The following is a 26,834-nucleotide window of genomic DNA, read 5'->3' on the forward strand; positions in this document are numbered from 1 at the left end:
ACAGTTAACAGGGGAAGATTATTAGTGAATAATGATTTAACATCCAGTCTGTTCCATACCCAGTCTATCATGTGACATCGTATGGACCACTTTTATAATACTTTTATGGTGTTTTTTGTCATTTTGGAGCTGATAGCCCCTGTCCTCATTTACTTTAAATATATGGCAAAGAGAGGACACCATATTCTTTGAAAATGCACCAAGTCATACAGATTTGGACGACATGAGGGTGAGTAAATGATGACACAATTGTAATATCTGAGTGACCTATTCCTTAAGAATTTGTCACTATCTCATTCTTTCCTTGCAAGAATAAGGTGAAAAACTCTTTTAAAATGCCACTGACCTTTGCAAGTGGTGTGATAGACCGCAGTGTGAACTATAAAAATAAAGACCAGATGAATTTAGAGATGCACCACAAAGAAGAGTGTGAAGGCTTGTGTAAATATATCAATAATGCTAATGTGTTTTTATATCATACATTGAGAGGGCCAGTGGCAGACGAGAGCAGGTCCTGACTGATGAAGAGCCCTCTGTTGGTCAGGAGGAAAAGGTGACAGTTTGTCAACCTCAAGTCCACTAAAGAGATCCCATCACAGCTGAATATGCCAACTAGGGAGTGAATTAAAACATAGATGTTACATAAAACAAATTAAACTGCTGTCATTTCTATTGTGCTACAGGTCAGGCCTGCATTAACTTGACATGTAAGTGGAAAAAATGTATTTTAATTCTAATTTATGTTTGCCCATGTTGACAGTGTGAACTGAGGGTTTGGAACTCACAGTTATCATTTGACAATTTTACCTTCATTCATGAGAGCACATAATGATAGGGTGATGTTGACCCAGCGGGTCTGGGAGGTAAAAGCTGATCTTGTGATGCTGAGGATGACTCCTGCATATTTCAAAAAATACATTTAACATGGGGGAGCTTGAGCTTTAATGTATTAATTCAACCCAAAATAAAAAGAATGGAAAGAATAATAACAATTTTTAAAAAACTACCGGTACAATATCTATAATTTTTCCTTTTGTGTTCCATTGAAGACAGAAAGTCATATTGGTTTGGAACAACTCGAAGGTGAGTACATAATTTTCATTATTGGGTATACTATTTTTTTAGTGACTGGCTTGTAAGTGCACCTGCGTGTTTTCCTGGAGTGAAGACTGGAGCCAGCACAGCCACATCACGGGCACAGGGGCTCTGACTGACCTGCAGCTTGACAATATGTGGACTGAGAGAGGCTATGACCCCGGCAGAGATCTCTTCTCCAATGCTCCACTGCAGAACTGGCTCTGATAAGAGAACACAAGCTACTTTGAAGAGTCTTATAAATGTCAGGAACTGCTGCTGGGTTATTTTCTGAAGCGTTAAGAAATCTCAGACATATTCTCCATAATTTCCCCTTGTTCAATGCACTGAACTAATGAGACTAAATAAATCATTCTTAGATTATGTAACAGAACTCTCACCCCTTTTGATCAATAATTTCAATGATTTTTCAGTTGTTTATGCTGGTAACAAGCAATGCAATATTTAAGACAACAAGCACTTTGCTCTGCGTGACGTACATTTCTCATAGAAAACATGAGATGAAAAATATAACTAAATATTAAAACCAAAAACTAACAGTTTGCATATAAATGTTTTTATGTTGATGATGGCAGATTTAAAGTCATGATAACTTGAAATTTCAAGTTCAATCAAGACATATAATTTTTAATTTTTATTATGTTTAAGCATTGGAGCTGAGAATACTACATTTATATCTAACCTCTGATCACATCCAGTAGAGTTCCCTTCAATGTGTACAACACAGTGCTGATCTTACTTGAGTTATAAAACATGCCACAATCCAGATACCACTCATCCACAGGTGTGACCTCTGGAAAAGATGATAATCAAGTATTAGTCATTGGCTTTAGGGAAAATTACAAATAAGAATGTCCAAGATGACTGATGTTGGTTTTGTACATGTTTAAAAAAACTATATCATGTCCTACTAGTTTTGTATTTAATTACTCATTAATTACTTAATTACTACTAACAAAAAATGTCAAGTGGTGTAACCATCAAAAAGTTTTTATTTATGTATTTTAAGAAATAATAATATAAGATTGTGGCAACATTTCTTTTTTCAACCATTTTAACTGTTTAATGAGTCTTTTTTCCTTCAAATTCTGGACAGTTACACCATCTAGACATTTTTTAATTTTAAATCCACAAAAATATCTAAATGAATTTTAATTCAAATTAAAAGTTTGTTCATTATAGAAGGGGTGTAATGAAGTCATTTTATAGCATTTTTTATATTTCTGAATAACTTAATAAATATAGACAATAAAAATGAGCGTAATTGACATCGTTGACCCAAAAACAGACAAAGCATGACTATAGTTACTATAGATAGAAACTACTGGTCCAAACAACCTTTACTGTTAGTTATCTTGTGTCTTGGGATGTTGACCTGCCAGACTGATTCATTCTGAAATGACACAGGCAGATTGAATGTTAAACTGAGTGTGGGTTTAGATGACAATGATGCTAGACAGGTTCAATCTCACCTTGTTTAATTTAAAGGAGAAAATGACAGAGTTGGTGCGATTGAAGATAACAATGGTGGGCTTGATCCCAGAGGCGGCGTACACCGCAGACTGATCCGTCTTGTGTAATGTACAGTTAACAACCTTGTAAAACACACAGAAAAAATGTGTATTGAGATGAAATGGAATTGTGATCTGTCTTTACCAGACCCATTTAATCTTTAACAGTTAGTTCATCCAAAAATGAAAATTCTCTAATCATTCATTCACCCTCATGCTATCCCAGATGTGTATGACTTTCTTTCTTCTGCAGAACACAAATGAAGATTTTTAGAAGAATATTTCAGCTCTGTAGGTCATCTCAATGCAACTAAATGGTGACCAAAATTTTGAAGCTCGAAAAGCACATAAAGGCAGCATAAAAGTAATCCATAAGACTCCAGTGGTTAAATCCATGTCTTCTAAAGCGATATAAGTGTGGGTGAGAAATAGATCAATATTTAAGTCCTTTTTTACTATAAATCTCCCCTTTCACTTCCACATTCTTAATGTATATTGCCACCTACTGAGCAGAGAGGAAGATATATAGTAAAGAAAGACTTAAATATTGTTCTTTTTCTCACTCACACCTATCATATCGCTTCTGAAGACATGGATTTAACCACTGGAGTCTTATGGATTACTTTTATGCTGCCTTTATGTGCTTTTTGGAGTTTCAAATTTCTGGTCACCATTCACTTGCATTGAACGGACCTACAGAGCTGAAATATTTTTCTAAAAATCTTAATTTGTGTTCTGCAGAAGTAAGAAAGTCATACACATCTGGGATGGCATGAGGGAGAGTAAATGATGAGAGAATTTTACATTTTGGGTGAAATATCCCTTTAAAAGTGTTTGTTAACTCTAATCTTAATCCAAAAATGGAAATTCTGTCATCATTTACTCACTCTCTTGTCATTCCAATATACAAACCTGTATGACTTTCTTTCAGCCGTGGAACACAAGAGGAGATATTTTGAATAATGTAGATGCTGGTCTTTAGTCTTAAACACCTCCTTTTGTGTTCCACAGAAGTCACAAAGTTTTGGAACAACATAAAGGTGAGTAAACAGATTAATATTCATTTTTGGATGAACAATTTGTTGGATCTAAATTGGATTATTGTGAGGATTATGACCCATCATGATAGTCTACTGTAAATTGTGTATCTTAAATTAATTCGCTTTAACATCATTTCTAAAATAATCTCTAAAATCTTCACATCCATTTTACCAAATTCTCCAGTCCCAGGTACAAACGAAGCCTGTTACTTTGCTCAGTTTGGCCAGAACACTGAAGCAATTCTTTCATGTCTGGTTCATGTTCTGTAATTACAAATTAAGTCAAATTAAGTTTGTAATTCAATATGTTTAATCATCTGAAGTGGAGCTTTTCAGGATTTAACCTACCTGACAGATTAAAGACATTCACGACTCCAGACAGTATGAGGGTTGTAATGAAAAACACATTCATCTAAAAGAATTATTATTATTATTACTTTTTACAAAAATAATAATAATAACAATGTTTTACAAAAAGAAATATTGCAGTAACGATATAATTGTGTGAAGAAAGTAATATATTTGAAGGCCGAAATGCATAAACATGAGAGGCTAACAGGGAAGTGATAGTACAGTTACTACGATTATTACAAATGGTAACTTAGTATGAGCAAATGTCATAAAAAAAAGATAATTTGAACATTAAGATTGTGAAACCTTCTAAACTTTTTGAACGAGTCCCCATATTATATAATTATGATTTTACTGTGGTAACCATGGTGTTTACGCAAAACTGTTATTACCATGCTAATTTTTTGTAGTACGCCTTTTAGCTGACCTCGAAGGGTCCCCCTGCGGGATGAACTCTGGTTTAGTGCTCTCAAGTTCTTTAAATAGCCTAAATAATTATCCTATTTTAACTCTTAAATGTGCACTTTAAATGTAATGGCTATTATACTTTTTTCGGGCGTAAATGACCACCCACCGGCAAACATTTAATTTACAATCGTCTTCATATAAACAGAAACAGCAGAACTTAAGAGTGGAGTTGTCACATGACATATGTTACTTTTTTCAGCGCCGGTCAGGACGCACCAATCACAGTGGTTTGTGATTAAAGAAATAGACGATTTATTTAATAATATTATAAAGATTTCACACGAATACTGTCATTTGCAAGACAAATACCAATCCTTGAATTTAATCGATTTAAAACATAACTAGATTACAAATGTCTCCAATACGACAAAAAACGTCCTGACATTTGAATGCCGCTCAACGGTGGATTCGTTTTGTTGAGCCTCACTGCGCCCCCTGGAGGAAGAACGGTGGACACTGCAATGGGCGGAGCTGAAATCAGGAATCGCTACGTAATGACGTTTGAGGCGGAGAGATGAGTATTTGAAAGTGGCGGGCAGCATCTTTCTATAGTGAAACAGCGATTCACGGATTTGTATATTTGTGAGTAACAGTAAGCAACCTCTTTACATCGGATAACGGTATTGTTGGAGGTCGATCGAGATTATGTTTTGCCCCGTCTTGTTTGAAACCTTTTTTGTGTGAAAAGGTGAGCTGAGTATCCATTCCTCGAGCAGGATAATAACAGACTGCAGACCGGAAGGAAGAAACATTGCTCTTGTTTTAAACACCCAGGTATGCTGTATCAGCTCAATGTAGTATTTATATGTGATTTATTTAGTAATACAAGTGTGTATCTATAGAAAGCTGATATGCAGTTGTATGATGATGACACAGTGCAGTGCGGGCCTTAGGTCTGGGTTGGTCCTCCTATGGACATTGGTTAAGATTGAGATTAAATGGGGATTTAAGATCCTCCAGTTATCTCACATGTGTCCCCTCAGAAGTTTCAGGAGAGATCTCGATAATGCCTCAAACTGTGCTCAAATATGCCAAGATACCAATGTCTATGATGACAAGTCAATATGATCTCAAAAAATTCTCATCAAAATATCTGAACAATACGGTCCAGTATCCACATAAATGTATAGCTCCAAACTGTATGCCAACAACTGTTTCATTTTTTTAGTCTAATCCAATTAATCTCTCGAGCTTCGATCGAGCAACCTCTAAATTAAGTTGCAGTTTGTGATTTAACCTCATCTAGTCTTCCAGCATGACCAAGGAGGATGAGAAGGCCATTCCTGTGAGGGTTGCGCTGAGATGCCGGCCTCTGGTTCCCAAAGAAATCAACGAAGGATGTCAGTGTTGCCTCACTTTTGTACCTGGTGAACCTCAGGTCTGTTTGATGAGACCCCTTCCACTTCATTAACAGATACAAATGCATGATTTTTGTCCATGGATAACAAAATGAGAGGAATTTCTGGAATCTTCATGTAGCTCTTGTCCATACAACAACAGCTAATAGTGACCATGTCCAAAAAGGATATAAAAGTACTATGATAGTATGCAAAGTGAAGTTATTCCCTGAAAGCTATCCTCATTCATTTAAACTGGTGTGTTGTGGTCGGTTACAACAGGCGAGAACCAACCTGGAGCTACAGTATGTATGATGAACAAGATATTCTTTCTATACAAGAGCTATTAAAGGGATAGTTCACCCAAAAATGAAAATTCTCTCATCATTTACTCACCCTCATGCCATCCCAGATGTGTATGACTTTCTTCTGCAGAACACAAATGAAGATTTTCAGAAGAATATTTCAGCTCTGTAGGTCCATACAATGCAAGTGAATGGTGACTAGAACTTCGAAGCTCAAAAAAGCACATAAAGGGAACTTAAAAGTTTAATCCATGTCTTCAGAAGTGATATGATAGGTGTGGGTGAGCAACAGCTCAATATTGAATTTCTTTTTTACTATGAATCTTTCACATTCTTCTTTAGTTTTTGGCAATTCGCATTCTTCGTGCATATCATCGTATACTGGGCAGGGAGGAGAATTTATAGTAAAAAAGGACTTTAATATTGATCTGTTTCCCACGTACACCTATTGTATTGCTTCTGAAGACATGGATTTTACCACTGGAGTCTTTGGAATTACTTTTATGCTGCCTTTATGTGTTTTGGAACTTCATAGTTTTGGTAACTATTTACTTTCATTGTATGGACCTACAGAGCTGACATAGTCTTCCAATATTCATTTGGTGTTCTGCAGAAGATAGTAAGTCATGCACATCTGGGATGGCATTATGGACAGTAAATGGTGAGACAATTTTCAATTTTTGGGTGAACTATCCCTTCAAGTTATTTAAAAATACATTACAAATGCAATTTACACAGCATTACTTGACTGCACCTCAGCTATGATGAACATGTTTTCAATATCTGAATTTGAAATCACTTTGATTTTTTTCTTTTCTTTCTGGGGCTTAAAGTAAAAAATGTCATATGGAGTAACTGTCCGGAGACAGTAAAAAAAATCTCATTAAAAGCTGAATTCTTTATATATATATATTTTTTTTACCTTTAAATTTGTTTGCAAAAAATATATTTGAAAACATTCTTGAAATTAATGATTAAGTTGTGTGTACACATGTATTCAGGGTGCAAGGAAAGTATTTTAATATCTTTTAGTTGATGGTTACACCACGTGACATTTTAAAAATAATTAAATCCTATTTTTTATTTATTTATTTTTGTAGAAAATGCTATAAATGATTTTCCAAAAAATATGAAACCTACGTGGACACTAAGATTACATTTCTAAAAACTTGACGCATGTGACTTTAACTAGATTTTGTAAAGATTTGTTTGGCCTTCCACAGCATTTGTCAAAGACTCTAATGCTAGAATTTGCATTAGTTTAACATGCACCAAAATCTCTCTTTCAGGTGATCGTTGGAAATGACAAGGCTTTCACATACGATTACATGTTTGACCCGATGGCAGAACAAGAGGAAGTGTTCAGCACAGCTGTGTCACCATTGTTGTCTGGGCTTTTCAAAGGTTTGCAAAAGTTCACCACAGTGATGATGACATATCCGAGGAGAGCTCTTATTTTGAGTCTTGATTAACTTTAAGCAACTTGGTAAACGAATGTTCACTGTTTGGAATCTCAGGGTATCATGCCACCGTTCTGGCCTATGGACAGACGGGCTCTGGGAAGACGTTCTCCATGGGCGGCACCTACACGTCGGAACAAGAGAACGAGCCCACAGTTGGGGTCATCCCGCGAGTTATCCGGAGAATCTTTCAGGAAAAAGCTAAATGCGCAGACTGTGAATTTGTGTTGGCTGTGTCTTATCTGGAGGTACAAGCTTTAAATGAACTTGATACTTCTGGGTTGATCCTACATCATATGTCCATTTATAGTTCTACATTGGTGTGTTTGCGTCTTTCTGTGAGTTCACAGCCAAGTGCTTGTGTATTGAGAGAAAGTGGCTTCTTTTCTGAAATAATTATACATTTCATAGAAAGAAAAAAAAAAAAGCAATGCAATTAGAGGATTCAAAAGTATTTATAAAATTATTGTAGCATTAAAAACTAGTTCATCAATGGATTTGAACATGTTAAGATTTAGGTACCAGTTCATATTTGTTGTACATATCTGCCATTCAGAGAGAAAATAAATCAGGCTTATACTGTGTGCATGCCCTTGAGTCACTTAACTTATAATGAATAAATATTTTAGCACAGTGTTTCCCACAGGATTTTTTGAGACTGTGGTGGGTGGACCTCGGGCGCTCTAGGGGATTCTGGGGGCATGCTCCCCTGGAAGACAATTTTGTACATTTTAAAGTTAAATGCATCAATCTGGTGCACTTTGAGAGCAAAATTAAGAGGCTAGATCTATGAAGAACTTTGTGCTCTAGTAGTAATTTTTTCATAAACACATTGTTTATGATGGAAAATTTAACACATTGTTAAATTTCATAAATTTAATCATAAACTCATTGGTTGTATAGATATGAATGGTGATGACATGGCAAAAAAGTCACACCCACAAAGCATAAACGAGACGGAGATAAAACGGCAGCGTTACTTCAGCTTGATTAGTTAACATTACAAATAGCTTAACGTTACATGATGAGCCAACTTGTTCCTCAGTTGCTGAAAATAGTTACGTTGTCAGAACCACTGGTAATAACGTTAGATAATTAGCTAACGTTAGCTAGCTAGATATAACGTTACATACGTTATACATTGTTTTTCACGACAAGCAGCCGGATATGTCAGTCGACATAAGCATGGAAACTGACAGTTAATGTCATAACCTAACGTTAACGTTTCCTAATTTAGCTAACGTTAGATTAACGTTAATTATCAATGAAAACTTCTGCAGTAACGTTATCTGTTTTTTTTTTACATTGATGATGATAAAATCGTGTTTGGACTAGTGGATAACTGCAGTGGATACTGTAACGTTAGTTAATGTTACCTCAAATGCTGACTGGGTGTGAGAGATGCTTTGCTGAAACAATGGCGCAAAACACAACATTAGAGATCTTTTATATTATTATGAGAAGTGTAAAAATTATAGGGCTGGGCAATATGGCAAAAAAATTTAATCTAGATTTTTCTCAAACTTGTGGACGATTCACGATTCCATTTTTTTAAATGTACTCCAACGTGATCCAAATTGTATGTTCTGTATTAGAATGCAAGGCTGGTTAGAGAAATCCAAGTTCTTTTCATTATTGGAAACAAAGGTGTGCAAGAAAAATGTACAAATGCACCACAGGGGGAAGTTGTCAATATAATGTTAATGTAAAATAAATTAAAATCTAATAAACCCAAATGTTCAGAAATAATAGAATAAGAAAACTGCTAAATAATTCTTAGCCAGTGTATTTATTTATTTTATCTAAACCAAGTCTATCTAGAAAGTTATCTAGAAATCAATATCTATAAATTATCAAGGTTATCTAGAAAGTACTCAATGTATGTCAGATGATTTGTGTGTATATTCATAAACCCCTGCACAAACCCCTCTAGTGCTTCATGCTGAGCAGCGCAGCAATATGAAATAATTTATCATTACAATTCATCTCGCAAAGTTTGTCAAAATGACCACTTGCCAAATGTTGGCTATAGATGCAGTACACTTGAAACACGTCACAGAACTAAGAAATAATTAGTGACCTATCTGAATCATCATGGTAAAAGGAGCGGCGGATGTTTGATTCTCCCATATATAGCCTATCCATATGATTTGAAATGAAGTGCCCATAACTGTCATGTCGAGTTAAGTCGTTTTTATTTGTATAGCGCTTTTCACAACACACATTGTTTCAATGCAGCTTTTCAGTAAATGTAATGCATTAACAAAAAAATGAAACTGTAATATCTAAAAAGTCTTAGAATGATCATAGTGTAGTTTGATATTAATATGATTGTAAATTGTTTATAAAAATTAAATAATTGTATTTAGAACCCCTGTGAGTAAGCTGAAGGCGACTGTGACAAGGAACACAAAATTCCATAAGATGTTGGTTAATGGAGAAAAATAACCTTGGGAGAAACCAGGCTCACTGTGGGGGCCAGTTCCCCTCTGGCAAAACATCATGAATATAATGCCAATATTACTTAATTATGTGCAGTGCAAGTCATGGTTTAAAATTTGTAAACTAAGTAAGTGTTAAAGTCCAGTGTTTAAAAAAATATTTTTTATGAACATTAAGATTAATGACTAATGTCTTTGAAGTTCATCCTGGATTAACTGCAGAAGTTCACATAGATGCATTGTCCTTTGTTAGTTGGTTGATGAAGGCTTTTGTTGGCAATTAAATGATAGTCTATATATTCCATTTCAAAAGTGTAGACCATCAATAGACAAAGGTGATGCAGGCAGAGATCAATGATGTGCATCGCAGTTAAACCGGCAGGTCATTTCGGTGAGGTTCGGTGGGGTCCATCATAAGTCCAAGGTTCAGGCAGTGGCGTATGAAGTATACAATGTCTTACAGTTGGAGTTGGCACCAGTTCATCCTCTGGAGTCCATTGTAAAAGACTGAAGTGATGTCTGGCTAGCACCAGCTGTAGTTTGTCGTCATCACTCAGTGTCACATAGCAGTGGAGTCCGACACCAAGCAGGAACTGAGCTGGATCTGGCCAGCTCTGGTAGCTTAGGTTGTGACATGGAAACAAATAGAATAATATTAGCATAGACGCCATTTAATTGTATGCAGATTTATAGATCATGATAGATGTTTCTGGTTCTAGCAGACCTAACTAAAGCAGCCTAATTGTGATTTGATGGATAAATTAGGTGTATGCTTGGCTAAATAGATGAGTCTTTAGTCTAGACTTAAACTGAGTGAGTGTGTCTGCATCCCGAACAGTGTTAGGGAGACTATTCCATAGTTTAGGAGCCAAATAGGAAAAGGATTTACCTCCTTTAGTGGATTTTGATAAGAATCATTAACAAGCCAGAATTTTGTGATCTTAATGAACATGATGGAATATAGCATGTCAGAAGGTCACTTAAGTATTGTGGAGCTAGACCATTCAAAGCTTTGTATTTAGTTAACAAAATTTTTAAATTAGTACAAAATTTAACAGGTAGCCGATGTAACGATGATAAAATGGGGCTAATATGATCATATTTCTTGGTTCAGTTCAGTACTCTGGCAGCTGCATTTTGAATGAATTTAAGTTTATTTACTGAACTTGCAGTACATCCTCCCAGTAATGCATAACAATAATCTAATCTTGAGGTCATGAACGCATGAATTAGTTTTTCAGCATCAGCAACAGAGAGCATGTGTCATAACTTAGCAATATTTCTGAGGTGGAAGAATTCTGTTCTACAAACATTGGAAATGTGATTTTCAAAGGACAGATTGGTATAAAATATAAAACCTAAGTTCTTTTCTGTAAAGATGACATAACAGTACATCCATCGAGAGTCAAATTATATTTTAGCGGCTTCTTTTAGAGGTTTTTGGTCCAATAATTAATACCTCTGTTTTGTCGGAATTGAGTAGAAGGAAATTTCTGGCCATCCAATCTATGATTTCATAGATACACTCTGCTAATTCGGAGAATTGTGAATTTTCATCGGGTTTAGAAGAAATATAAAGTTGGGTATCATCTGTCTAACAGTGGAAACTTATTCCATGATTCATTATAATATCTCCCAGGGGAAGCATGTATAAAGAGAAAAGCAGAGGCCCTAAAACTGATCCCTGTGGCACTCCATACTTTTGTGTGATTTGACAATTCAGGGCTCAACGCTAAGGATTTTTTCTACTGGCCCGGTTGGGCCAGTGCTTCAGATTTTTACTGACCCCAACACAAAAATGACAAATAGCTGTTTTTACCATCATGGCTTTAAACATGTGTCCAAAGATAATTATTTTTTATATATTATGTTTTTAAGACAATGTCCCCCCAAACTGAATCACATTTATAATTTGCAAGATATGATTTATGTCTTATGTAATCCCATATAAGCGCTTTACAGATATAAATTCATAAATACATCATATAAACCTCAGCCATACTGCCATTTACACATGAGTAAGCAAAGAGTTCTGTGGAGGAGATGATGTGTTTTCAGTCACCTGTTTAGTCATGCTGTCATGCAACTTTTGGCTGCGTGTATTGTTTTCACACACAGGATCAAAGATTTAATCACTGAGTTAAAGATATGATTATTGGCTGAATGTAATAAACATATGAATCCCTGAGAAGAGACTTGCTACCAAATCGGTTGTGACGTGTAATATACATTAGGGAGATATTAGGCCTAATCTGTGAATTAAGAATGTGTATATATAACATGAAATCAGACAACCTAAAGACCAACACAGACTGATGCAAAAAGCACAAAAACAAAAATACCTGTACAGTTCAGAAATGTGACATTTAACTGGTGTATCATGAGGATAAGAAGTAGACTGTTACAAATATTCATCTTCACCCTGCAGCTGAACGGCTCTGATAATAATAGCCATAGTGATCTTGATTCTTTTCATATCAAATGTCATTATCATGTTGAATTAATGTTTACATTTTGAAACATTACCTAATTAAATGTATACTTTTTGGATACTGAGCAACTCGTGATTTCCAGGCACGTGTATAATCAGGGTTTAACAAAGTTTATTACGTTTCATTCGGCACTTCATCAATAAAGGCGAATTAATGAGAGTAAATGTGTTTTTTTTACAGTGGGAATAAAACTAGCGCTCTGTCCCTTTACGAGAGCACATGCATGTTAAACAGTCTACACTGCACGGAGAGAGATGATGATGAGACATATGCACGTAGAGACATGGATTTTCTGTCCTATAGAAAGAAACTGTTGATTTCTTGTGTTCCAATGTGTGGATTACTACTATTTACCAACGCGTAAAAAAATGAAAAATGTGAGGATTTCGCACACTGTGAACACGGAATGTGCGGGGATACTTAAAATGTTGCACAAGACATGAAATCCCGCTACGAAATTCATTAAGTGGGGGTTTTTTTCTGCTATTTTCTACACATTGGTAATAGCTACTGCTAAGACACTTGGAAAAGAGCGAGGACAGTGCTAGGAGAGTGCGCTCAGTGTCTGCACGATCTTGCGCGTGCACGCAACTGTATCTTGGCGCATCCAGTATATTATGCATATTATGCATATACTCACGCTCGCGCCTCGGTTAGAATACTTGGTTCGCTCAGTGTAATTGTTGTGCTCTCTCACTTGTTTGCTTGAACTAATGTTATAAATGCAGCACTGGCCCGAATCTCTCTCACACTGGCCCCGGGCTATCGGGCAGTCCTTCTTGTCGAGCCCTGCAATTTCTCGTTTACACATACAAAGTGGTAGCGGTCTGATAAATAGGACCTAAACTATGCTAATGCAAGTCCACTAATGCCAACACAATTCTCCAGCCTATTCAAGAGAATGTTGTGATCTATCGTGTCGAAGGCAGCACTAAGATCTAAAAGCACTAATAGAGAAATGCAGCCATGATCAGATGATAAGAGCAAATAATTTGTAACTCTGAAAAGTGTAGTTTCTGTACTGTAATGGGGCCTAAATCCTGACTGAAATTGTTCATATCTATACCATTTTTCTGTAGAAATGAACATAGTTGGGAGGACACTACCTTTTCTAGTTTGATAACTGCCATTTTAAAGTTTCTTGGGAGATGTCCTAAGGATAGCGAGGAGTTAATAATATTAAGAAGAGGTTCTTAGATTACAGGGAGTACCTCTTTTAAGAGCTTAGTTGGTATTGGATCTAACATGCATGTTGTGGCTTTTGAATTTTTGGTAAGTTTTGTTAGCTCTTTGACCCATGACAGCGAAGGATTGAAGTTACCCGTGAGGAAAATTATGAGACACTGTTTTCTGAGGTGCTGTGACAGTTGATTGCATAGTTCCAATTTTATTTCTGATGATTAAAATTTTTTCAGTAAAGAAATTCATGAAGTCATTACTAGTTTTCTGCGACGGAATATCTGGTTCAGTCTATGCTTTATTCCTAACCAATTTAGCCAAAGTACTGAATAAACACCTACAGTAGGATTGTTGAGTTTGCTAAAATATGCTGACCTGGCAGCTTTTAGTGCCGGTCTGTAGCTACAGACACTATACTTCCATGCACCACGATATACCTTTAATTTTGTATTCTGCCACTTGCTCTCCATTTTCCAAGCTGCTCTCTTGAGAACATGAGTGATCAATGTACCATTGTGCGAAGCTTTTATCTTGAATTTTCTTTAATCGAAAGGGAGCGACACCATCAAGAGTGCTAGAGATGACTGTATTTATATTTTCTGTTATTAGACTTTTTGGCTCACTGAGTATGTAAGACAATTCTGGAAGATTATTAGTGAAGCTATCTTTAGTTGTCAAAAGAATAGTTCTGCCTGAATGATAGCGTGGTGTACCCTCCTCGACCGTTCAGACGAGGCTCATGTTTATAACAATAACCTGGGGGAGTAGATTCATTTAAACTTATATATTCATCTGGTTAAGCCAGGTTTTAGTCAAACAGAGCACATTCAAACTATGATCTGTAATAATTTCATTTACAATTAGTGTTTCTAAAGAGATCTAATGTTTGTAGCCCTACCTTTTTATATGATGTTTATCTTAATTTTTTTGTTTTTTTCAAGTTTGACTTTAATCAAATTTTTTCTAAATGATTTAATGAGGGGTTTGTGTTGGTAGTTCGGGGAACAGGCAGTCACCATAAGATATCTAGGTGATACAGTCTCTATGTGCTGTAGTTCATGCGACCTGTGTAATGTCTCAAGGCAGCTAGCAGATGTTCGGATTAGCCAGTTTGTCTGCTTCCTAACCTGGGCCCCAGTTAGTCAAATATTATCACTAAGTCTATGAGCCAAATTACTAGAGAGGAGGGATGGAGTCCATCTCTCTTTAGCAGGTCAGGTCTACCCCAAAAAATCTTCCAATTGTCTAAAAATCCTATGCTATTCTCCGGACACCACTCAGACATCCAGCCATTCAGTGACTCTAATCTACTATAAACCTCATCACCATGAAGAGCAGGGAGGGTGGCCAGAGCATATTACTGTGTTTTTGCAAGTTCACACACCTCTTTAACGTTATCTTTAGTGATCTCCGACTGGCGAAGTCGGACATCATTATTTATTTATTTATTTATTTTTATTTTTCCCCTTTTTTTCTCAGAATTTGGAATGCCCAATTCCCAATGTGCTTTTAGTCCTCGTGGTCGCATAGTGATTCGCCTCAGTCCGGGTGGCGGAGGACGAATCCCAGTTGCCTCCGCATCTGACCCACGCATCTTATCATGTGGCTTGTTGAGCACGTTGCCACGGAGACCTATCACGTGTGGAGGCTTTACGCCATCCACTGTGGCAACCACGCCCAACTCGCCACGCGCCCCACCGAGAACGAACCACATTATAGCGACCACGAGGAGTTTACCCCATGTGACTCTACCCTCCCTAGCAACCGGGCCAATTTGGTTGCTTAAGAGACCTGGCTGGAGTCACTCAGCACGCCCTGGGATTCGAACTAGCGAGCTAGCGAACTCCAGGGGAGGTAGTCAGCGTATTTCACCACTGAGCTACCCAGGCCCCTAAAGTCGGACATCATTAGTGCTGACATGAATAACAGTTTTTGAAAATATTTGTTTAGCATTAGCCAGCACTTGATCTGATGTCAGACACTCGAGCCCCGGTAATGCATTTAACAATGGTGGCTGGAGTCTCTTTCCATGTACCTTACAATAGAATCACCTATTACTTGGGCTCTTTCAACATTATTCTCAGTGGGTGCATCACTGTGTGGAGAGAATTGATTGGAAACCCTAACAGGAATGGGAGAGTGGTGTCGCTTTGCTGAGCGAGTATGCCACCGAGATGTCACCCAAGTGCACTGCTGCGGGGGCTCTACATCCAGAACCCAATCGTGTGCGTTGCTCGCTGTACTACCCGCGTCCGAAACCATAACTACCGGCTTCTCTTTCTCACTGACCTCCACTAGCCTTCAGATGCGTGCCTCTAACTCATTAACCTTCTCCGTCAGCCTGACTAATTCCTCACATTTATTACATGTGAATCCCTCTCTGCTGACGGAAGAAGCTATAGTAAACATGTGGCATGCAATGCAGGAAGAATGCCATGAGCGGATGCCATGACTTACCGCTATTGTTTGCAGGGCTGCCACAGTTTCATAATGAACTAGGGCTGGGCATGTAACTAAAGTTTTCTTATGGGTAAAAAGAAAAGAAAGGAGACCGTTTATCAACATGCGCACGCCGAGGCCAGTTATGTTCTTAAACCGGTGCATACTGGCGTGATGGACGAAGCTGAGCTGCAATCACATGGTGTACAATCATACTGGGAATATTACCGTCTTTTATATCAGTCTCCGTGTTGTTAACCTGTCACGTTCATTTGGAGCGCGCCACACACGTGCAGCTGATCAGATCGGGAGCGGCATTAAGACGAGCACTGTGAATTATTTTTCTCTTTCTTATTCAGCCTTTGGTGGATTTACAACGTATCTAACTATAGCATTTGCAATATTTTTTGCAAAATCTCGATTTCTCGATTAAAAAATAAAAATAAATTGTACAACGTAAATTCTAATTAATCGAAAAATCGGAAAAACCGCCCAGCACTAGTTCATTATGAAACTGTGGCGCCACAGGTAATTAATGGGAAACACTGTTAGCATACTTTTGATGATCTGTGCAAAAAAATTAATAAAAGAAATATCAATTAATAACTACTTGACCAAAACAAAATGGGTGTCATTTCTAAGCCAATATAATCAACTCTGAACAGGTACTTTTTAATTTGCTGATGAATTAGAAATATAAACGGAATATTCAGTTTTCTTATCTAATGAAGTTATTATTTATTGTACACCATACTGTCAAACATATGGAAAAAAATATACAGATCGGAAAATTCTCGAGTAGAATACAGCAAATATTGTGTCACTCACATACCAAAGATATATTGAGGAAAAGCTCTAAGAAAAAGCACAGAAGTTGTATTTCTGTGGCGTTTTCGCTTTTGTAAATTTATTAACATATAGAGAATATAAAAACAGCAGATGCTCCCTATTAAAACAACTCAAATACAGTGTGTGATATGATGCATAGATCTTAATGTTATCTTGGAGAAAATGCAACACTTCCTCCGATATCTTTTTAATAATCCTGGGGGATGGTTTTTGGCTACAAAGCGGACCAATCACAGCTGCTGTTGTCTGCGTTGATGTGACACATTTTTAAAATTTTTATTTTTATTTTCTCTCAATTTGGAATGCCCAATTCGTAGGTCCTCGTGGTGGCGCGGTTACTCACCTCAATCTGGTTGGCGGAGGACAAGTCTCAGTTGCCTCCGCTTCTGAGACCGTCAATCTGTGCATCTTATGTGGCTCGTTGTGCATGACACCGCGGAGACTCACAGCATGTGGAGGCTCATGCTACTCTCCGCGATCCACACAAAACTTCCCACACGCCCCACTGAGAGCGAGAACCACTAATCACGACCACGAGGAGGTTACCCCAAGTGACTCTACCCTCTAGCAACCGGGCCAATTTGGTTGCTTAGGAGACCTGGCTGGAGTCACTCAGCACACCCTGGATTTGAACTCGCGACTCCAGGGGTGGTAGTCAGCATCAATACTCGCTGAGCTACCCAGGCCCCCGATGTGACGCGTCGTAAAATTTTTTAGAGGTACCTGTCAGTGAGGCTATGACGTAGATACGCTGTTTAGCCTGCAGCATATTATGTTCAACGCAGAAGTATAAATCTGCTTTTAGGCTACGCCTACATTAATCCAAATCCATTTGAAAAAGACTTTTTGTTTTCGAAGTGTTCTCTGTACACACTGTCTTTTTACAAAAGTTACTCGTCCACACTAAAACGTATGATATCGCTTCAATCACCTCACTGCGCATGCGAACTGCGCTGTTTCACGTACAGTCTGAAAAGCATTTGTTCTCGTGTTCCGTCGCCTGACACCAATTCCGAGTAAACTTCCTGTTGCCTTTGAAGGAATGCAATGTGAATGTTGTACAAAGTAACATTTATCTTTTACATTGCTATCAAAGTGAATATCAGGCACAACAGCGCTGCTGTAACACGGGGCGCCATCTTGATTGTTTTGGTTGAATGGATCACATGACTGCATCACATGACAACAAATACGTCGTCGGTTTCAAATATCACACTACAACTCGAAGACAGCGTTTCAAATTTATCCACTTAGGAGAGCGTTTTCAAAAAGCACCATTTTTGCTGGCAAAAACGCTGTCTCAGTGTGGACGGAAGGCCAAAACGTAGAGAAAAAGATGCAATTTCACTCAGACTCTTTGTCTGTCCTTGACATAGTAAGGAAAGAATAAGACATTTTATAAATCAATTTTAAAAACTATCAGCCGATTAAACGATTATCGGCTTTTCCCAACACCTTAGTTATCGGTATCGACAAAATCCACTATCGGTCGATCTCTACTTGATTTATACCATCTGGCCCCCCTTTATATATTCCATTTATGAAGGAAGTCTGTGTTCTTTATAGATCAAGGGTGTTGTTTCTCTATTTAATCTTAGATTTATAATGAAGAGATTTTGGATCTGCTGTGTACGTCAAAAGACAAACCTGTCATCAGCATAAGAGAGGATCCAAAAGAAGGCATCAAGGTGAGAACTATGTCTCTGCACAACTACATGTCAGCATGAAATCAAATCTTTGGACTTATCGTGCATGATTAATCAGTGTATGTTATCCCATAATGTTTGTTTTCGTTATCGATCATCAAAATGTAAAGACTTGCTCCGCCTCTAAAATAACGTTCCTTTTCAGCTGACATCATGTTACCTGGGCTGCTTAATGATCACACATTTAAAAGCATTGTTTAGGCTACTGTTGTAGGTAATGCTGTGATGCATTTCTCTTTCTGTTGTTATATATTCAGTTTTACTTAATTACAGAAGTTAATTTTTTTCTGTTTTCTGTCTGGTGTAGATTGTGGGCCTGACAGAAAAGGAGGTGATCACTGCTCATGAGATGGTGGGTTGTCTTGAGTTGGGGAATTCTGCACGCACAGTGGGATCGACAGCCATGAACGCAGCCTCGTCCCGCTCGCATGCCATCTTTACCATATCACTAGAGCAGCGGCGGAAAGGAGACAAGTATGCAGACTGTTTTTACACTTTAGAGTTGGATAAATAGCACAAAAATGTTTAGAATATTAGACGGGTTTCATAGAAAACCTAGAATTACCAGGACATTTTTAAATTGTAATTTTGTATGGAAATAAATATATAAATAGTAATGGAAATTTCTATCAAAAATATATATTTTTCTTATGCTCAGCTCTAAACTAGAAATTGCTCTTTTTGAGTGAAAGCTCTATAAAATGATTTCTGAAAATACTGGAACAAACAACTGGAAAAGTCATGAAATTTCATTAGTCAAAAGACATGGGAACCCTGTATGGAAATTAGCATTTCTAGTCATTTTGTTTACTTGATTTTCAACAGACTCCAAATGGCAACTTTGTGTTACAAGCCTGGATCCTTTACAAAAAAAAACTACATAACTCTACATCTATTTTAATAATCTTACCGTCCTGTATTTCTCCCATGTTTCTGTTTGTGAAGGAGTGATGTCATGGTCTCCAAACTGCATTTGGTGGATCTCGCAGGGTCTGAAAGACAGAAGAAAACTAAGGCCGAAGGAGATCGACTCAAAGAGGGTGAGTGAAAGCAAAGGTTTTATTTTAATAAAATCTTTTGGTGTTGAAGGGGTACGGTTCTATATTTTTGCATTTGATTCGTATGCCATGATTTCTGCTAAATCAGCCTTGAAGGGACCGACACACACTAGAACTTGGTTACCATGATTGATCAATGATTTGCTGCTCGCTGAAGTTTGGTAATGTTTGTATGATAGGAATCAGCATTAACCGTGGGCTGCTGTCTCTGGGGAATGTGATCAGCGCGCTCGGTGATGAGAGCAAGAAGGGAACCTTTGTGCCATACAGAGACTCCAAACTGACACGCCTCTTACAGGGTAAGAGTAATACAGTCCCTCAAAGCCAACTGTGTTATTGTGCGACCAAAAATTTGAACATTCTAGTGTTCAAGCTACATCCAAACTTGGCAAACTTCAGCCTGTTCTGGCTGTGGTTGTCTTGTCTTTTCTAAACTGAAGGTTTTCCCAAAGACTTCAACTGAAAACGTCTGACTGTATCTCCTCAACTTTCAAGATACTTTTCTTCAACCTGTTCTGGCATAGGATGCTTTGTCTGTATGACTTTCTGACTGTCTCACTTTATGCCTGTCTGCCTGACTTTGTCTGTTTCTCACTTTCTGTCTGCCTGTCTCACTTTGTCTGTCTGTATCACTTAATGGCTGACTGCCTGACTTTCTGTCTGTCTCTCATTTTTGCCTGTTTGTCTCACTTTCTGTCTGCCCGTCTCACTTTCTGTTTGTCTTTTTGACTTTCTTTCTGTCTCACTTTTTTCTGACTTTCTGTCTGTTTCACTGTCTGTCTGACCAACTTTCTGTCTCTCACTGTCTGTTTTCCTCTGTCTGTCACACTTTCTGTCTGTCTTCGTCTGCCTGCCTGTCTCATTTTCTCTGTCTTTCTCACTATATGAGTATCTTTCTTTCTCACTTTCTATCCATCTATCTAGCAACACCCTAGTGACCAGCAAGCAGCACCCATGCAACACCTTAGCAACTGTTCGAAACACTCAAGTAATGTTCTAAACTGCTCTGAACAACCTAGAAACTGCCCTTTGATGCTCTAGCAAACATTGGACTATTGAAGAACTTTCCTATTCTAGTTAAGCTTATTTTCTTATACAAACTATTGGTTCCAAGCTATTTTCAATGCTACTTGGTCACAAAAGGTCTCTCAAATCTTTTCCCTCAGACTCTCTCGGTGGAAACAGTCATACTTTAATGATTGCGTGTGTCAGCCCAGCAGACTCTAACATCGAGGAGACCATCAACACACTACGTTATGCCGACCGTGCTCGTAAAATCAAGAATAAGCCCATTCTCAACGTTGACCCGCGTGCAGCAGAAATGAAACGGCTGAAACAGCAGGTGCTCAGTCTAGTTGACAGCTCACATTACTACTTACTAAAAAGTGCTTTACATGACCTTTCTGTGGTGCATCTTTTTGTTTTCCCAACACAGGTTCAAGAGCTTCAGGTGATGCTTTTACATGCCCGTGGAGGAGTTGCTCCTGTGCTGACTGGGTACAGCCCAAGATTTACATTTCATTTTTATTTAACATGTCTTTTATAGGAATATTTCACTCGAAAGTGAAAATTCTGTAATTTACTAATGCTAGAGTTGTTCCAAACATATATGATTTTCTTCTGTGGAATATTTTAAAGGATGTCCCGTTCACTGATTTCAATGCAATGGCAGTTATTAGATATGTATTTCACAGAACTGTGCTGTGAAAAGAGTATTTGCCCTCATCCTGATTTCTTCTGTTTTTGTGTATATCTCATACTAAATTGTAAAGCTATCCAATACCAACTGGGCCTGTGTGAAAAAGTATTTGCCCCTTTGTTACTAAATCCCCAAATCTATGAAACTGCTTTCATAATGGGGTTCAGCTGGACTAGAGCCAGCCCTGTTCAATCAAATTAACACCTAAATAGAACTTTTTCAGCAGCATGAAGTTGACCTAAAAGGTCTCACCCAGTAGCACACTATGCCAAGGTTGAAAGAAATTCCAGAAATGAGGAAAAAAGGTGATTGAAATACATCAGTCTGGGAAGGGTACAAAGCTGTTTCAAAAGCTCTGTGACTCCAAAGAATCACAGTGAGAGCCATTATCTCCAAATGGAGAAAACTTGGCACAATATTGAACATTCCCAGAAGTGGCCGAACTTCAACAACTGTTCAGCACAGTCTTTCAGTACGCGGCCAGTTATGTTGTCGGGACCCACAGCCTTGCGTGGGTTCATCCTGAATAGGGTCTTCCTCATGTATGCTGGAGACAGGCAGAGTACCTGGTCGCTGTGAGATGTAGGTGTTTTCCGCACAGGTGTGTCATTCTGTGCTTCAAACTGTGCTTAGAAGTGGTTTAGTGCATATGGGAGGAATGTGTCATCACAGGCCTATGGGGAGGGCTTGTAGTCAGTGATGGTCAAAATGGCTTGCCACAAGCTCTGTGCATCTCTGCTGTCAGTGAAGTTATTGTTGATTTTTTTTATTTTTTTTGTGCATACAGCTGTTTTGCCTTCTTGATGACAGATTGGCTGTTTTGAGGGCTGCTTTATCTCCCGATCTGTATGCATCATCTCGGATCTTCAACAGCCCATGGACCTCTGCTGTCAGCCATGGCTTCTGGTTGGCAAGTGTGGTGATGGCCTTAGTGACTGTCACATCATCAATGCATTTGCTGATGTAAGCAGTCACTGTTTCAGTGTATTCTTGCAGGTCTGTGTGATTGATGTAGGTGGTTGCCTCCTTGAACATGTTCATGTCTGTGTCCTGGAAGCAGTCCTAAAGTGCTGAGGTAGCATCCTCTGGCCATACTGTGATCTGTTTTTGAATGGGTTTAGTAAGTTAGTGGTCAAGAAGTGGTCTGTATGCTGGAACTATCATTACAGTGATGTGATATGAGTACCCGAGGTGGGGGCGGGGGACAGCCTTGTATGCATTTTTCCCAGTTGTGTAAACCATGTCCAAATTTGTTGTTCCCACTTGTTGCAAAGTTCACATGTTGGTAGAACTTTGGCGAAACTTTCTTTGTTTGCGTGATTAAAGTCACCAGATACAATGGGAAAAACCCATCTGTTTGTTGCTCGCTGATAGAGCTGTACATTTCGCAAAGAGCATCTTTGGCGTTGGCTCATGGGGGAAGATATACACAGCCACAATAACAAAGGTTGTGAACTCCCTCGGCAGATAGACGGATCGACACTTCACAAACATAAACTCAGTCAGCGATGAACAGTGTTTGGAGATTACCACTGTGTTGTTGCACAATTCTTTGTTAATATACACACACACACAAGCCACCTCCGCAAGTTTTACCAGACAGTGTTGTGTCTCTGTCTGCTCGGTAGCAGGTTAGCCCGTGCAGCTGAATGGTGGAGTCCGGGATGTTGTTGTTTAGCCACGTTTTGGTAAAAACAAACGCCCAACAATCCCCCATCTCACGTTGTGTCGAGTAAAGTCCAGCTTATTGTCCAGTGAGCATACATTGGAGAGCAGGAGTGTTGGAAGAGCCGGTCTGGTGGGATTAGCCTTTGGCCTTGCTCGGATGCCTCCATGCCTGCTGTGTTTCCATCCCCTCTCACACCTCTTGCGATGCCTCCTTATGCAGGCAGCGTCGGTGGGCGAGGCCGCGGTCTCAGGGCCTGGCCTCCGCAGTAAACAAAAGCTCCATAGCTTCTCTGTAGCAGTTCTTCAAAGAAGAGTGGGCCAAAATTCCACCACAGTGTTGTGAAAGACTGATCTCCAGTTATCGGAAGCGTTTGGTTGCAGTTGTTGCTGCTAAAGGTGGCACAAACAGCTATTAAGTTTGAGGGGGCAGTGATATAGGTGTTGGATAACTTTTTTGCTTTTTTGCTTAAACTGTATTTTGTGTTTACTCAGGTTGCCTATGTTATCTCGTTTGTAGATCTAAAACAATTTAGTATGAAAAATACACAAAAATAGAAGAAATCAGGAGGGGGTCAAATACTTTTTCACAGCACTGTCCACCAGGTGAAAATCATAAGTCCTTCAATGATTTTTGTTTGTAGGTCAGAGCCAGCAGAGAACGTGTCAAAGATCCTGGAGCAGAACCGCAGTCTGCAGGATGAAAACAATAAGTTGAGTCGAGAGCTGAGTGAGGCTGTGGGACAAACGGCACTCATGTTTGAGAGGATCATCATGGTAGGACTTGCTTTTCTTTAGCTTCTTTTTAAGGAAATGACACCGTTTCAAGGCTGGTTTAAAAAACAGACAAACAATCCCATATGCCCACCAATATAGGTTATTTGTACCTTGTGTATAATGTTAATTTGCAATATAGACACTTTTGGCAACTTTGTCTTCACTGTAACATTGGAATTTTTAAGTACCGGTACTTGTTTGGTCATTCCTTTTAGACAGAGCAGGTAAATGAAAAACTGCAGAGCAAATTGGAGGAGTTGAGGCAGCATGCAGCGTAAGTTTCCGGTTCTTTATGATTAGTGGACCAATCAGATTCAAGAATAATTCAGAAGTCTAACTGAAAGACACATCTCTGCAGGTGTAAGGTAGACCTACAGAAGATGGTGGAGACTCTAGAGGACCAGGAGCTAAAGGAGAACGTGGAAGTGATCCGGAACCTTCAACAGCTCATCCTGGAACTGCAGGTAAAGGTCCTGAAAGAGATTAAAAAACAGACTTCACAGCATACAACTTTTGGGATGTGCACAAGTTTTTAATTCATGTCTCTATCTTCGTTTAGTGGCACAAAAACTCTTCTCTTTTAAAGCGGAAGTATGTAACTTTTTCTGTGTTGAAATACGATCACCTATACAACCTTAATATGCAGAGAGAACTGTTGCCATTTGTAGGTTAATTTTCTCAAAGTGTAAGCACTGTATCTCTGTGGTGCTATGAAAATCCTCTTTTTGTTTTGATCAACCAGTCTATACAAACACAATAGCATTGACTCGACCAATGGCGTGACTTGGGGGCGGGACTGTCACTTCAGAAAGTGCATCTGGAAGCGTATTCAGAAAGTTATTTAGAAAACGTTTTGTGGCGCTTGTGGCACAGAAATTACATACTTCAGCTTTAAGAGAGATTCACTTGAAATTGTGCAATAAAACCACATGACTCTGATCAACAGAGTGAGAGTGCCGGGATTGTGGCCACCATCGATGCCATGACATCAGGGAATGGTTCAGCTCTGGAGCTACAGGCAGAAGGTGCTGGTGGTTCTGCTTCTGGCTCACCTGTGGTACGTTTTAGTCTAAAACCGCCTTTTCACTGTCTCAAGGCCCTGGCACACTCACAACTTAGTGCTTCTTTGCTCAGAGCCAAAAAGAAATTTAAAACTGCTGAGCAACGACATACTGTTTGCAAACATTCAGGCACCGGCCAAAAAAGTAAAGTTGTTTGTTTTGTGAGGTTGTTGTTTGCTACTTAACTTCAGAATTACATTATTGTTTTTTTCGGGCAGATGGAAGAATTCAATTAAATTCATTATTAATATTCACTGTATTTTGTTTTTATTACTGTTTTTATACTTTTTTATAAATAATCAAAATAATTGCTTAAATATGGAGTACAAATTTATAGATATAATTTAAACATGAAGGTTTTGCATGTGCAGAAGTATGTGCACTTAAATTAAAAATGCCCTTTGTGATAAATGTTTACGTAAATGGTAATTTTCCAATCTGTTGAAATAATTGAAATTTCCACACCTGCAGATGTTTGGATCTCCACATAGACCTTGTGCGATTCTCCATTGGAAATTAATGTTGAATGCAGTGAAAAAGGCAGATTAAAGCAATGGTTGGAAAAGTATACCACCCTACTATTAGTATTCATACTATTTATTAGAGCCCGACCGATATGGGATTTTTGAGACCGATACCGATTTTAGAGGGGGAGATTCATTGATTACCGATATGGTGGCCGATATAGTTAATTTGAGCTGGAATGAAAACAGACCTTTTCTATGTGGATTGTGCACCAATTTTGCACCGAAATGACTATGCAAAGGTACTCAGAAGGCTGCTTTCTTAAACAAATATTTTTATTTTTACATTGTCAACAAATTCTAGAAATGAACACTGAGAAAATAAAGAATAAATAAAAATATAATAAATAGCTTAATAAACATCAGTACTGTATGGTTAGTATCAGTCAAATGCTGACTATTTTAATGCTGCCAGTCAATTAGGGGTAGATTGTAAAAAAAAGAAGCATTTACACCTGCCGAGACAAGAAAAACAGCAGCAGCGGTGTTACACCGTATTCTGCTATACAAGGGGAAACTTTCAACGGTGGAAAAACAGACTTTTAAATATTACATTTTGTAAATGCAACGACTGGAATTGTTTGGTTGAAGGGGGTACCAAACTGTGAATCCTGAACAATTTGTGAATACATGTTTACACATTAGCTTCCACTCAGCTGACAACAATGAAAGTAGCTACGTGGTTAGCTAGTTAGCTATAATCCATCTCTGTTGTCATGGAGAGTAAAAGATGGACCAGCATTGCGTCTCACCAACTAGGTAACAACATAGCGTGAAATCAACATTCAACATACACAATCCACCACCGCACTGTTGTCTGCTGAGCTGCAAAAAGATGCTCTGATGTTTACCTTTCATTCTGCTACATTACTGACTGCACTGACAAACTATAGCTGGCTAACACACCAAACACATGTGATAAACATGATTGACATGGTTGTCAGGGACTGGGATAGTTATATTCAAAAGGGAAAATGATGGGGTCATTGTTTATTAACTTTCCAGTATGTATTTCACAAACTAGTTTGCAACTTACCGCTTAACTCCGCACTGTCAGCAGAGCCACCGTCAGCTCAGAGTCAGCTCTGTAAACAATGGAGTTGGAGCGCACTCCGCTGGACAAACTACGCTATGACACAAATTCTAAAGCATTGTTTTCTGCATTATAAAAAAGTTTTCATATCGGCGCATATCGGTAAAATGTACACCGATACCGATATATCGGTGAAAGGCTAATATCGGCCGACCGATATATCGGTCGGGCACTACTATTTATGCACTATACTGTGTATATATTGTGCACTGTATGCTAATGTTTTGTATTCATGGAGTATCTCAATGGCATTACCAGAGGTTGCGCTAGAAAAAATATTTATC

The 26,834-nt window shown here is 38.3% G+C and overlaps 2 protein-coding genes and 1 long non-coding RNA gene across 5 annotated transcripts in view; 1 reads left to right on the plus strand and 2 right to left on the minus strand.

The window, feature by feature from the left end:
• LOC127430407 (cation channel sperm-associated auxiliary subunit beta-like) overlaps positions 1-4,515 on the minus strand; it is a 38,321-nt gene extending 33,806 nt beyond the window's left edge. The window contains exons 1-10 of the mRNA XM_051680138.1: positions 4,390-4,515; positions 3,995-4,058; positions 3,819-3,910; positions 2,568-2,690; positions 2,434-2,488; positions 1,778-1,888; positions 1,146-1,298; positions 808-897; positions 482-612; positions 347-379 (exon numbers count right to left, since the gene is read on the minus strand). Coding sequence (XP_051536098.1) covers positions 347-379; positions 482-612; positions 808-897; positions 1,146-1,298; positions 1,778-1,888; positions 2,434-2,488; positions 2,568-2,690; positions 3,819-3,910; positions 3,995-4,058; positions 4,390-4,392 — 855 coding nt within the window. The 5' untranslated portion in view covers positions 4,393-4,515. The remainder of the gene's footprint in view (positions 1-346; positions 380-481; positions 613-807; positions 898-1,145; positions 1,299-1,777; positions 1,889-2,433; positions 2,489-2,567; positions 2,691-3,818; positions 3,911-3,994; positions 4,059-4,389) is intronic.
• kif4 (kinesin family member 4) overlaps positions 3,629-26,834 on the plus strand; it is a 48,508-nt gene continuing 25,302 nt past the window's right edge. The window contains exons 1-15 of one of the 3 annotated variants that reach the window (XM_051680131.1): positions 3,629-3,646; positions 5,154-5,239; positions 5,712-5,843; positions 7,397-7,511; positions 7,625-7,815; positions 18,566-18,655; positions 18,981-19,147; positions 19,619-19,713; positions 19,911-20,030; positions 20,898-21,073; positions 21,167-21,228; positions 23,740-23,872; positions 24,088-24,146; positions 24,231-24,336; positions 24,819-24,929. In XM_051680131.1, coding sequence (XP_051536091.1) covers positions 5,721-5,843; positions 7,397-7,511; positions 7,625-7,815; positions 18,566-18,655; positions 18,981-19,147; positions 19,619-19,713; positions 19,911-20,030; positions 20,898-21,073; positions 21,167-21,228; positions 23,740-23,872; positions 24,088-24,146; positions 24,231-24,336; positions 24,819-24,929 — 1,548 coding nt within the window. In that variant the 5' untranslated portion in view covers positions 3,629-3,646; positions 5,154-5,239; positions 5,712-5,720. Of the gene's footprint in view, positions 3,647-4,986; positions 5,240-5,711; positions 5,844-7,396; positions 7,512-7,624; positions 7,816-18,565; positions 18,656-18,980; positions 19,148-19,618; positions 19,714-19,910; positions 20,031-20,897; positions 21,074-21,166; positions 21,229-23,739; positions 23,873-24,087; positions 24,147-24,230; positions 24,337-24,818; positions 24,930-26,834 lie in introns of those variants that run through there. The other 2 variants (XM_051680130.1, XM_051680132.1) reach the window with 2 other exon arrangements.
• Positions 9,766-24,347, minus strand: LOC127430450 (uncharacterized). Its single transcript, XR_007895449.1, has 3 exons — positions 24,248-24,347; positions 19,584-19,665; positions 9,766-10,629 (listed from the first exon to the last, which is right to left on the minus strand). It is a non-coding gene; the product is annotated as an uncharacterized LOC127430450 (long non-coding RNA).

Source organism: Myxocyprinus asiaticus, chromosome 40 (genome assembly GCF_019703515.2).
Source record: "Myxocyprinus asiaticus isolate MX2 ecotype Aquarium Trade chromosome 40, UBuf_Myxa_2, whole genome shotgun sequence".
Lineage (NCBI taxonomy): Eukaryota > Metazoa > Chordata > Actinopteri > Cypriniformes > Catostomidae > Myxocyprinus > Myxocyprinus asiaticus.